Source organism: Dioscorea cayenensis, chromosome 20, assembly GCF_009730915.1.
Source record: "Dioscorea cayenensis subsp. rotundata cultivar TDr96_F1 chromosome 20, TDr96_F1_v2_PseudoChromosome.rev07_lg8_w22 25.fasta, whole genome shotgun sequence".
Classification (NCBI taxonomy): domain Eukaryota; kingdom Viridiplantae; phylum Streptophyta; class Magnoliopsida; order Dioscoreales; family Dioscoreaceae; genus Dioscorea; species Dioscorea cayenensis.
Genome location: NC_052490.1, coordinates 23878800 through 23893051, shown reverse-complemented (window position 1 = coordinate 23893051; position 14252 = coordinate 23878800). Strand labels below are relative to the sequence as shown.

The window sequence follows — 14252 nt, the reverse complement described above, 5'->3', positions numbered from 1 at the left end:
AGAATTTCTTGATTTTCCACTTGAGCAGAAAATTAACTACTACTCTCTCGCTGTAGAGATGATAAATTAAATCATTGTAGATCTGATGCAGTAGTACGACAATTGAACTTGGGTATTAGAACACTAGAACTTGAAGGATCCCCCGCCAACCACCCAGCTTTAGGTGAAAAGTGCACAACAGATCTGCACTAATTAGAGTGCCAAACTGATTCATACAAAACATGGTTAGAAAGCTTTGGGAGTCTAGTTTTTCAATGCAACAAACCATCTCTTAAACGGAGCTTTCTAGTAAAAGTTATATAAATGTTTGATGGCAGACTAATTAAGTCTGCTGACTTACTGAATTTCTGCTACTAGCCATGCTCAGCAGCACAGGTACAGTCTTTGTACTCTTGAACTCTTTATTTAGCTTATAATCTGTATTAGCTAATGGCTTTACCCTTCTTGGGGTGTTTTCCAATGCCGGGAGGTGTATTACTTTCACCCAGGTGACTTTTAATAGCTAGTTTTGGAATCATGTAAAAGAATGCGTGTTAGAATATGAATTGTTGGCCGAGAAAAGGAACTCTCTTGTTTTGGTTCTATTTCTCTTTGGCCTTTCTTGGCTATTGAGTGTTGAATTTGCTTCAACTCTATACTCTTGGTGGATTTTGAGGGTAGGAGTTATTTCCATCATGTATCCATTTGTTGGATTCCGGACGGTGGTGGATTTCTTCCCTTTCGGCGGATAGTGAGCTGCAAATGGTGGTGAATTTCTTCCCTTTTGGCGGATCGGGCGGCAGCCCTGGTGGATTTCTTCCCATTAAAACGTTGAAGCCACAATAACATAACATTTTCGAATTAAATAGCGAAAAAAATACAAATAATCTGAAAACATTGATTTTTTTTTTTTCAGAATTCAGCTGATTTCCTGTCCTCTATTCACAGTAGCTGAACACTGGGATTCATTGGTTACAAACATTTCTTCACTATTTTGCTGTAAAATCACAAATCAGACTTTTTGTTTTGAATATATCATCTAATCTAACAGTTCAATCAACTTCCTGTTTTACCGCACAATAGAATAATCTAATGAATTGCAAGTTCAATTACAAGAAACTGAAGTGCAAATCATAAAGAAACAATTTGAATCATAAAAAGGAAGCACACACAAATCAATCGTATTATATACCTCACACAATGAAAAAAACTAAAGAAATAGGCAAGTCTTAGGATCAAGCTCTCTTCTTGTTCAAAGAGGAGGCGAGTTTTCCCATCTGAAATCTCCAATACAAAAAATAAGCCAAACCAAAGCCTAACAGAACCATAGCCAAAATCATATCATCACCTCCATCCTTTCCCACCAAATCCACCTCTTCAATCCTAAATTTCCTTCCTAAAATACCCCCATCAACATCATCGCCATCATCATCATCACCATTCTCCCCTACCAACACATACACTTTCCTCCCATCCCTCACCACCAACCCCATCAACAGCCCTTTCTCCACCAATACCTCATCCGCCACCACCGCCTCCCCCCATCCATCCTCACTCCTCACTACCCTTACCTTGTCATCTCCGCCCATCAACGCCGATCCATCACTACGCAGTACCAACCCTAACCCTAGGCCAAGACCTTTTCCCAGCACCGACTTCCCCCGCCCTGTCTCATCGTCCACTTTGTAGACCGTCCCCGTGCTCGGCTGAGCAACCAGAAGGAACCCTCTGCTCACGTGCACGATGCCTCCCAGCGCCGAATTGAACTCTGAGAAGATTGATGAATTCCCCTCGGGATCTATCTTGTAGATAAAATTACCGACAATGGCGAACACGGTACCAGTGGCGTCGTCGACGGCGAGGCCGGAAGGGGCAGCAGGGAGGGGAGAGGAGAAGATGAGTGTGTGGGGGCGGGGGGATCGGAGGTCATAGGCAGCGATAGAAGAGGGGTTGGAGAGGGCGGCCAGGAGCGTACCACGGGGTGAATCGATGGCGATGGCGTTGACAGAGGAGCCATCGGACGAGAGTACGGTTTGGACGATGCCAGCATCGGAGATGGAAGAGATGATGGGGTGAAAGCGGGAGGCAAGGAGGAAGTGCTGGGATTTGGGGTCCCATGCCAGGGAGGTTGGGTGGAGGTTTGGAGCTGTGATGGTAATGATGTGGCGGGTGTGGGCAAGGGTTAGGGTTAGGGTTAGGGTTAGAAGGGGGAAGACATTGAAGATGAGGAATTGAGGAGACATTCTTGGTTAGGCTTTTGCTACTAAGAAACTCATAATTTATGAAAGCTTTATAGTGGCTCTTTTTTTTTTCTTTTTTTTTTATTTCAAGAAAAAAAAATACAGTGAATATGTAGTGCAACTAGTGGTTGGCACGGGCCGTCTGGCAACCTGGCCTGGCCCGTATCCGGCACAAAACCGGCTCGCCAAGTCTTTGACACTGTGGGCCGGGTCAACGACCCGTAATCGGCCCGTCTCCATGACTGGCCGGTTACAGGTTGGGCTTGCCCTAACCCGTGGTCCGGCTTAAAACCGGGTTACAACCCGCCGGCGGGTTCGGAGCCCTTGGGCTTTTATTTTTATTTTTTTAATTCAAATATTAAATTTTGAAAAAGTCCTTTTTTTTTAATTTTTATAAATTTTTATAAAGTTTTTTACCAATTATCAATCTTTCCCAACTCTTTTACTCTCATGCTCTCAATCTCACAATTTCTTAACTCTCTTAATCTCACTCTCTCAAAGCATATTATTTGGATTCTTGGAGTTTAATTATTTCAAGTCAACATTATCAAGGCTTAATATTACAAGTTGGAGTCTTAGAGAATTGGAGTGGTACAAATTTGGGTTATCTCTTAATTTTTTATATTTTGGAAGTCGCCAATTAACAAGGTTGGTCATGATTTATTTATTTTTATTTTTAGTTATAGTTTTGTAGGCTAGTCTTACTTTAATCATGCAAGTATTAGTTGTATTCTTGATATATTTATTTTAATTATTAATTTAGACTTGTGATTTTTTTAAAAAAATGCATGAAATTATTATTTGTAGTTTTGGTAGATTTTTTTAAATAAATATTTGGATGAAATTATTATCGTAGACATGAATAAAAAGTATTAGTTGAAATTCTTGATATTTATTTTAATTATTAGTTTAGACTTGTGGTTTTTCGAAAAATGTATGAAATTATTAGTTGTAGTTTTCATAGAGTTGTTTTTTTTTAAATAATTGTATGAATTTATTTTTGCAGACTTGAACAAAATTATTAGTTGTATTTTTTATATTTATTTTTATTATTAGTTTAGACATGTGGTTTTTAAAAAACATGCATGAAATTATTATTTCTAGTTTTTGTAGACTTGTGTTTTTTAATATTTGCATGAAATTATTTTTGTAGAGTTTAATGAAATTATTTTTTTTGTATTTATGATATTTATTTTTATTATTAGTTTAGAGTTGTGGTTTTTTTGAAAAATGCATGAAATTATTTTTTGTGAACTTGAATGAAATTATTTTTAACTTGTGGGTTTTAAAAAGTACATGAAATTATTATTTGTAGTTTTCATACAGTTGTTTTTCTTAAATATTTGCATGAAATTACTTTTGTAGACTTGAACAAAATTATTAGTTGTATTCTTGATATTTATTTTTACTATTAGTTTAGTCTTGTGGGTTTTTTAAAAAATGCATGAAATTATTATTTGCAGTTTTTATAGAGTTGTTTTTTTAAACATTTGCATGAAATTATTTTTGTAGACTTGAACAAAATTATTAATTGTATTCTTGATATTTATTTTTATTATTAGTTTAGACTTATGGGTTTTTAAAAAAATGTATGAAATTATTATTTGTAGTTTTTGTATACTTGGTTTTTTTTTTTGTAAATATTTGCATGAAATTATTTGTTGTAGACTTGAATGAAATTATTTGTTGTATTGTCGATATTTATTTTCATTATTAGTTTTAGACTTGTGTTTTTTTTAATATTGGCATGAAAATATTATTTGTAATTTTTGTAGTTGTATTCTTGATATTTATTTTCATTATTAGTTTTACACTTGTGTTTTTTTTAATATCTGCATGAAATTATTATTTGTAATTTTTGTTGTTGTATTGTTGGTAATTATTTTCATTATTAGTTTTGGACTTGTGTTTTTTATAATATTTGCATGAAATTATTATTTGTAATTTTTTTAGACTTGGTTTTTGTAAATATTTGCATGAAATTGTTTGTTGTAGACTTGAATGAAATTATTTGTTGTATTCTTGATATTTATTTTCATTATTAGTTTTAGACTTGTGTTTTATTTAATATTTGCATGAAATTATTATTTTTAATTTTTGTAGACTTGGTTTTTTTTTGTAAATATTTGCATGAAATTATTTGTTGTAGACTTGAATGAAATTATTTGTTGTATTCTTGATATTTATTTTCATTATTGGTATTAGACTTGTGTTTTTTTTTATATAGACATGAAATTATTATTTGTAATATTTTGCAAACTTGTTTTTGTAAATATTTGCATGAAATTATTTGTTGTATTCTTGGTATTTATTTTTCATTATTAGTTTTTAGACTTGTGTTTTTTTATAATATTTGCATGAAATTATTATTTGTAATTTTTGTAGACTTGGTTTTTTTTTTGTTAATATTTGCATGAAATTGTTTGTTGTAGACTTGAATGAAATTATTTGTTGTATTCTTGATATTTGTTTTCATTATTAGTTTTAGACTTGTGTTTTATTTAATATTTGCATGAAATTATTATTTATAATTTTTGTAGACTTTATTTATTTTTTTTTTTTTGTAAATATTTGTATGAAATTATTTGTTGTAGTCTTGAATAAAATTATTTGTTGTATTCTTGATATTTATTTTCATTATTGATATTAGACTTGCGTTCTTTTTTATATTTACATGAAATTATTATTTGTAATATTTGCAAACTTGTTTTTTGTAAATATTTGCATGAAATTATTTGTTGTATTCTTGCTATTTATTTTCATTATTAGTTTTAGACTTGTGTTTTTTTATAATATTTGCATGAAATTATTATTTGTAATTTTTTTGTAGACTTGGTTTTTTGTTAATATTTGCATGAAATTGTTTGTTGTAGACTTGAATGAAATTATTTGTTGTATTCTTGATATTTATTTTTCATTATTAGTTTTTAGACTTGTGTTTTATTTAATATTTGCATGAAATTATTATTTATAATTTTTGTAGACTTGGCTTTTTTTTGTTTGTAAATATTTGCTTGAAATTATTTGTTGTAGACTTGAATGAAATTATTTGTTGTATTCTTGATATTTATTTTCATTATTGGTATTAGACTTGTGTGTTTTTTTTATATTTACGTGAAATTATTATTTGTAATATTTTGCAAACTTGTTTTTGTAAATATTTGCATGAAATTATTTGTTGTATTCTTGATATTTATTTTCATTATTAGTTTTAGAATTGTGTTTTTTTAATATTTGCTTGAAATTATTATTTGTAATTTTTGTAGACTTTTTTTTTTAAAATATTTGCATGATTTTTTCTTTTTTTTTCTGGAGAGTTTAATGAAATTATTAGTTGAATTCTTGATATTTTAGACTTGTTACTTTTTATTGTTTCTCTTAGATATTACAATATGGTTTCACGTGGTGGATGCTCTAGAGGAAAAAGCGTTGTTGGGTCGGCTTCCACTCCCACACCAAGGTTTTCGCGACCCGTGCACTTGCGGAGAACACATCAAGGTTTTCGCGCCATTGTCGGGGACTGGTAGCTTTTAGGAAAATTTATATTCTGGTGATTTAGTTTGTTGATTTTGTTTATATTTGTGAATACTTGTTTTCTTGTCAGCTTATTCATCATTTTAGCTTTCTATCTATTTCATTATTCATACTCCTTTACGCTTACATCTATCTATCTTATTGGGCATAGGTACAATTGCATGACCTGAGGAAGCACATCATCTCTATTGGTGAATCCTGATCCAGAAATTGAGAGGAATTTTTGAAGAATAATCATACAGGTTAACTTAAGTGAAACAGGGTCAGTGGAGATAAGTGTGTAAGTTGGTCAAAAAGAAGATATGGCTGGGAATGAATAGTAGAGTATTTTAGATTAAGCTTGACCAAACTTGGAGGGAGTGGGGTCTAGTATTGTTTGCCCTCTATTTGCTGCGAACAACTTTGAACTAAAACCCAATTTTATTAAGATGGTACAACATATATGTCAGTTCGATGGATTTCAAGATGAAGACCCATATGAGCATTTAAGTAGTTTCCTTGAGATTTGCGGTACTTTTAAGGCAAATAATGTCTCTGAAGAGGTTGTTCACCTTCGACTCTTTCCATTCACACTATGAGGAAGGGCCAAATATTGGCTAAATTCCTTGCCTCCAGATCGTTAACAACATGTAAGCAAACCTCGGAAACCTTTATCCCAAGATATTTTCCTCCAGGAAAGATCGCTAAGTTAAGGAATGACATCTCATCCTTTGTGCAGCTAGAGTCTGAATCTTTATACGATGCTTGGGAAAGGTACAAGGAAATGTTTAGAAAATGGCCACCTTACGGAATTGTGGAATGGATGCAAATCCAGTTTTTTTTATAATGGGCTGAACATCTCCATTAAACAAATGCTTGATGTAGCCTTAGGGGGATCGTTGTGCAACAAGAAACCAAGTACAACATACACTTTAATCGAAGAGATGGCAAACAATGGAGTCCTCGAAAGAAGTAAACCGGGGAAAGCTGCCAGAATTTACCAAGTGGACTTTGTTACCACCTTAGCCACACAGGTTGAAGCTATCACGAAGAGATTGGATTCAATATAGTCGATTACCCCAATTAGTGGACCTTTTGGTGATAGTTGGGTTCCTCCATGTGATACCAGTGGCTCTAATGATATAGGTACTGGACAAATTGAACAGGTGGATTTTGTTGCACAGAATTGCAGGTTCCAGAATAACCCATACAACAACACTTATAATCCAGGATGGAGAAATCACCCTAATTTCTCATGGATCCAATCAGGACAAGGCCAAGGATAACAAAAAAATAGAGATCCCCCACAGAGCACACAAATGCCATAGTCCTCATCCTCCTCAAATTCAATTGCTGAACTCACCGGGTTGCTAGGCCAATTAATGAAGAATACAGAAAGTCATCTTTTGAATCATGAAGAGATGCTTAGGAACACAAATGCCATAGTGTGGAATTTAGAGCATCATATGGCTCAAATGTCCAAATTAATCGAGGAGAGGCTTCCGGGGTTACTCCCTAGCAACACTGAGATCAACCCAAAGGAATCCCTTAAGGGTGTTTTATTGAGGAGTGGGAAGCAACTCCCAAATTCTGTTGAAAAAGAGGTCGAGAGGGAAGCTGTTGAACCAACTAGTACTATTGACCTTGAGGCTCCAATCGAAGTAGAGGAAAAAGCAATGGAACAGGGTAAAGAAAAGAATACTCCACCAGTGTATCAAAAAAGCTCTCTTACCCGGTGAAGGTGAAAAATGATCAACAAGAGGAATAGTATAAGAAATTCCTTAACATGTTCAAGACTTTACACATCAATGTTAAATTTGTTGAAGCGCTTGCTTAGATGCCGTGATACACCAAAATTTTGAAAGAACTGATCACGAATAAGAGAAAAATGGAAGATGTGTCCTCTATAACATTGAGTGAGGAGTGTTCAGCGTTGATCACCAACTCGCTTCCTGATAAATACTTGTGTGTAAGTGATAAGAAGTATAATTTTCTTACATTGAGTATTAATTGTATAACATTTTATGGTTCATTTGTGTGTATTTATGTTCTTTTGTGCAATTGGAGTTGTGGAGACAAGTTGAGAAGAAAGGAAGCAAAAGTAGATCGTTGACGCGATTGTTGATGAAGTTCTTGGATCAAACAAAGGTGAAGACATAAGTTGTGCTCAAAGACATGTGGGTGTGTGCCAATCTCCATTATGCTCAAGTAAATACACAAAGGCAGTCAGATTCATGTGTTCCGACTTGTGCAACATTATCAAAAGCTTCGTCAATGTGGTTTCATTGATGATGCGACGTGATCTACCATATTGATGCATACTCAATCATGTGGCCTCGATGAAAAGAGTGAATTTGGGAGCATTCCTGCAAAGCACTGCAGCAATTTGATGTAGGGAAAACTTGTAGCAAATCACTGTAGCACTAACTGTTTACAGCGCGCAGGAAAAGCCTGGCCTGGAAATTCACAGGGCGTGTGGAAATTCCACATTCTCTTGTGGATGACCGATACCAACCCTATAAATACCACTTTGAGAGTTTTATTTGGGGATTATCTTCCTATCTTTTACCCATCTTTTGGGAAGAGTGCGGTTAGGGTTTAGAGAGGTGTTTGCTTGGTTTTAGGAGTGGTTCTACAATATTTGACATCGAGTTCCTTTAGAGGAGAACTATTGGGGAAGCTTTCGTCGGCATCGATTCGGCAAAGTGTGCCCTAGGTTTGACAAGGGAACCTTTGAAGAAGATGAGGCTGCTCCGCAAGACTATCGATACGGACTACAAGGGAGTTTTATTTATGGATTGATTGCACTTATCTTTGATTTCATATTTTCTTTTGTATTGCTCCATGGAGAGCTAAACCCATGGTGGGTGCTTAGACTTGTAAGCCCTAGGAAGATTTTGTTTCATTGACTCTTATTATGTTTCTTTAATTGAGTTTCAACCTTGAATGCTTGTTGAGTTCATTTTCCCTTAGAGTGACACTAGGGTTGAGAATCTATCATGGCAATCCTTGTGAATGAGTGACACTTTATTAGGGTTAGATAATGCAAGGTTGAAGAGGGTCGAGAGGGTGAGTCGAGAGGTAGCGGAACGTCCCCTTTCTCTTCTGATGTGATTTATCCTACCTCAACATTCCAAGAGTTCTTTGCGGTGATAATAGAGTTAAGTACTAAGAGACAAACACCAATGGGGCTTGTGAAGACGATCTAGACATTGGAAGGAGAACTTATAGAAGGGGAAAAGAACCTGTACAAGAATAAACAAATCAAGCTGAGATAGAAGTTGAACGGTCTGATAATATGGTAGAATGATATGACCAGTAGAGGACACTCTCAGATTATGGAAGACCCACAATTCTTGGAACGTAATCTAGTATTGTGAGGCCACCAATCACAGCTTAAAGTTTTGAGCTCAAGCCAGGCTTCATCCATATGTTACTATTGGTGTAACAAGCACCGAATATGGAGAACAGAGTTTCAGGGTTAGAGAACCGGATGACTGATTTGGAGAAGGCTTTGACCAAGTTCATTCAATCTTCACACACAAATCAGTATGTTGAAGCCATACTTCTTAATCACACAGCATCATTGCATAACTTGGAGAAATATGTGCGATAAATTGCAAAGTCGCTCCTAGAAAGACCTCAAGGGAGTTTTCCTAGCAACATGGAGACAAATCCAAGAGAACATGTGAAGGCGATCACTTTGAGGAGTGATCTTGAAGTTGAGGGTAGGCTCCCTACCGAGAAAACAATGGTTAAGTCACCCAAGGAAGTGGAGGTTGAGGAAAGAGCTAAAGAGAATGAGGTGGCACCCACACCCTACAAGCCAAGAATTGCTTACCCTTCAAGGTTGAAGAATAACCAAAATGATGAGAAATACAAGAAGTTTTTGGGTCTATTGATTGCTTCCCCGCGAGTGTACGGGATCGCCAAATAATACCCTGTAAGTGACACAAGGGTCATATTCCATGGGCCAAGGAAGTATTATTACTCACTTTTCATCTATTTTGTAGCTTACAAATTAATATAAGTGAAGAAGAATTAAAACAAATACACTAACCCAAGCTAATCCTATGGCCTGGTAACTAGCACACAGATGTAAACAAACAAGGGAGTATGAAGTATGAGAAGGGAGTGTTTGGACAAGGAATCCACCTAGGGTTGTCATTAAGGCCCAAACTATGATGATTTAAAGATGCATTGACGATAGTTGAGACCAAGAGATCTCGTGAGTAGATTAGCCCCAATCTCTAGGTGACTAACCCCTGATCCAATACGAAACGCCAATCAGAATCTCTTCCAGATCAACACACCTATGATCTCATTAAGTTCAAGGAAATCTCTAATAGGAGTAAACCTACTCTTCTTTGGCTTAAACCTAGCAATGGAGGGCTACCAATACCCGATATCTCGGCATGTCGGCACAAGCATCCCCTTTCAATCTCTCCTAGATCTAGTACACGTGAGTAGGTCACATCTACGCATACAACTCATAATAGAATTTTGGATTTCTCCATAAATGTAATTCTAAGCATCAAAGCACGAAAGATTGAATCTCAATCAACAATCAAATTAAATGAAGAACAACATCCCAAGTTCTTACACAAGATGAATTCTAGGATTGATCCAAATCCAAACACAATAATAAGTTAATCCCTCATGATATGGGACACTTATACAACATATAAGGAAGATAAAAACATAAAAGAAGTAATGAAAACCCTCTCTAGGTCCTGATCCCCTTGAATCAATGAAGATTCAAATGGTGATGCAATGGTGGCTTAGATCTTCACTCCAACTCCTTCTCCTTTGCTCCTCTCCCTCTTGGTGATGATTTGTGCTCGTTTTCCACAAGGATCATCACCGGAAGATGGCTGGAAGGCGTCAAGAAAGTGTGGTGGCGGCGGCCCAAAAGGCTAAGAAGAAGACCCCTTGCTTTACCCTCAAAATGAATTGTTATACACCCCAAGTCAATGTATCTCGTGGTCAATCTCGGGGTCAATGAGGGGGTCATTGAGACCATATGGCTTAGGCCAAATCTCTTGCGTCCAGGTGCTACAGTGTCAATCCCGGGCTGTATTGAGGCCGTATGAATTGGAACACTTTCTGGCCCAAAAATTCTCTAGGAGCTACAGTGATTTAGCTACAGTGCATCTGCTACATTGCTCCAGTTATAGTAATTTACTTCGGTGAAATATGCTACAGTATTATGAGACCTGGTTTTCTTCTCTTTTTCGCTCAAATCATATCCTTGTGTTCTTTATGGCTCCTCCATGCCCTGCGAAGTAAATAATACTCGATTAAGCATAAAACGGGTATCAATTCCTATGCTATGTGTATAAAATATATATATACTAAAATACATACATTTAGACACTTATCAAATATCCCCATACCTAAGCGTTTGTTTCTCCCTAAGCAAACAAATCATGAAAAACAAAGAGAATGAGAAGTGGCTAAATGTATTACCTCTGGCTCAAATAAATATAAGAATCTAAAAATAATGGATAATGATATACAGATGTTGAGTTACAAACAGTAAGCACAATAGAAAGATCCTATCTCACCTCTTATATGTCTGTGCCATGTGTGTGAATCTTCTAACTCATCTGCCCTGACCTAGTCTAGCCCACTGACTTCAATCAATACAGCTCTAGATGCTAATCACTCCACATGCAAAGAGTACTGAGTCTTAAATTGCTAAGTGCTATATCAATGAACAAGTAAGATCCTTCTAACTCTTAACCTTAAACTAATTCCCTTTTCCTTCTCAGAACCTCTAGTAGGTAGTCAAAAAGATCACTAGGATTTTATTTTCATTTCCTTTCATTTTTTTTTTCAAGTCCGACTAATGTAGACTGCACAAAAAATCTTTCTGGAGGGTGCACATGCTGGTTAGGCACAAGAGCCACCCAACTAATCGATTATAGTCTACATAGACTCATTCATGCTAGTATTAGAGGTAAAATAGGATTCAATAGAGCACAAAAAGCATGTAACTCACATCAATCTTAATCCACGCTAAAAGAATCTTACAAGAATGAACAAGTCATCATGGGTAACACTAGCATGCAAATAATGACCCAAATACATGAAATACACCCATCCCCCATCATGGGTAACACTAGCATGCAAACAATGACTCAAATACATGAAATACACCCATCCCCACACCTAGTGTTGTACATTGTCCCCAATGTAAACTAATCATGAAAAGCATGGTAGAATAATAGAATAAGAAATGAAAATAATTGAGGAGGGTGAAAACGAACTCCCCCGGTTCATCTTGTGCAAATGATGAGGTATGACCCGAACATAATGTACGGTGACTTATACATGTCGGGTTGGGCATACAAGGTACATCATCATTCCACAAAAATTTACAAAAAAAATATGGGGAGTAATCATGCAAAAACTAAGATAAAACACAAAGAGAACACAAAAACTAGAAAATAAAGTCTAAACAATAAAATAAAGTGTCCATGCTAGTCCTTATCCTTAGAATTAGGTTTTTCATCACAAAATGAAATCTTGTTCTATGGTCTTCTTGTCCAAACATGTGGTCTCCCGTGTGGTGTAAACATAACTCCATGGTTATCGTCAATTTCTGCATCATCAATATTCCTACAAACCATGAAAAACCCAATCAAGCATAGAGGAATCCAATATAATTCAAATTGTAGTGTAAGAGATGAATAAACAATGAAAAACATGATGTATAGTGTCCATACGGTCGTATGGGGACCGTATGGGTACTGTTCATTTCGAAAGAACCTCCCTAAAAGAATGAAAATAGAAAAAGTTTTACATAAATTCAAGGGAGACTTCTTCCACAACAATCACACCAGCAAAGCCAAGTCAAATACTTGAAAAAATTCTACAAATAAGCTCCAAGAATGCAAGAAAAATGAAGAAGATAAAACTAGGGCATCAAAGAGCTTACCAACGAAACCTTGAGAAAACTCGAGTTAAACCTTTGGTAAACCACTAGATCGAAGTCTCAAAGACGTTAGGAGGTGATCTGGGAGAAGAAATGAGAGTTTTTGACCAAGGAATGAAGGAGAAAGAAGAGGAAAAATCTGGATAAGATAAAGAAGAAAAAGGAGAGAGAAAAGATGGCCAAATAGCTAAGACATAACTCTTGCTACATTGTATACGACCTCAATGAGGGCCTTATTGAGGCCGTATGCCCTACTTAAAACTTTTTGGATGGGGCAGACGGCCTCAATGAGGCCCTCATTGAGGCTGTATGCACCCTGAAAACATTTTTGAGCCAAAATTCGCTTCTCCAAGTGAATAAGGAAGGCTTTAAAGGGATTTAGAACACCTCCAAACTTGAAAGAAGTTTAAAAACTTGATCTAATGCATGAAATAACATAAAGAATATGAGTTTCTCAAGAAGATAAGTGATTAAACCACATGAAGGATGATGAGAAAAATGTACAACGCAAGCGAGCATGGACTTATTCATATAACAAAAACATAAAAGAAACACAAATACACTTAACTAAAAATATGAAAAGAAGAAAATGAAAAAATTGAAGCTTGGGTTGCCTCCCAAGAAGCACTTGTTTAATGTCATTAGCTTTACATACCTCTTTCTTACCTCATGGAGGCTTAAAGATGGTGTGTTCCTCCCGGCTAGAAGTGGCATAACTATTTCCATGAAAGAAAAGAATTACCTTCCGGGATGATGAGCTTGTGGAGACCTTGGACATGGTACCTTTAGGCCTCCATGGGAAAAGTTTAGGCTGGGAGTTGTGCAACTTGAACTTGGGTGGATCCTTGGTTGGTTTGACCATCCTTCCCTCTTCTACTTTGGTCTCGGCTGAATTTCCTTGGAGCTTCCTCAGAAATTATTTTGGCCTCCAAGGGAATAGGTAAGGTTGAAAAGTTTTTCAAACTCGGCATCAGTGGGTCCTTTTGTGGCGTAAACCTCCTACCCACATCTCCTTCTTCAGCCATTGTCAATCTTCCATTAATTACCCACAAAAATTGTTTGGGCCTCCAAGGAAAAAGATTTGGTTGGGACGTGTCTAACATTGGCATTGGTAGGTTATTAGATGGCTTCAACCTCATCCCCACGTCTTCAGTCATCCTGGATAACTCTCTTTTGTGCTTGGTGTTTTGAGTCACTTCCATGCTAAGGGTTGGCTAAAGTTCTCATCCACCTCCAATACACTAAAGTGATATCTCTCTTCTTTTTCATTGTTGTTTGTGGTTGGGAGTTCTATTGCTCATTCTTGAATTAATTGTTCAACCCGACTCTCTAACTTGTGAAGAGAAGCTTGCACCAACAAAAGTGTGGCATTGATGGCCTCAAATCGGGCATTACATTTGGCATCAAGGACATGAAGGTTGGTGATGAGGACATTAAATTTGGTGTCGATATCTCAAAATCTCTATTCAGTATGTATCATGAATTTCACCAACACATCCTTTGTAGTAAATCTTTTTACTTGTGGTGGTTGTTGCATTTGGGAACCCTGAGGGTGTGCAACTTTTGGCTGTTGCTTTGAT

At 36.2% G+C, this 14252-nt stretch overlaps 1 protein-coding gene across 1 annotated transcript; it reads right to left on the bottom strand.

Annotated features, from left to right (window-relative positions):
- Positions 1 to 1071: 1071 nt before the first annotated feature.
- LOC120251149 lies at positions 1072 to 2252 on the bottom strand. The gene has a single exon (XM_039259688.1). The coding sequence runs from the start codon at positions 2220 to 2222 to the stop codon at positions 1215 to 1217; it is 1008 nt and encodes a 335-aa protein (XP_039115622.1). The 5' UTR covers positions 2223 to 2252; the 3' UTR covers positions 1072 to 1214.
- Positions 2253 to 14252: the final 12000 nt, after the last annotated feature.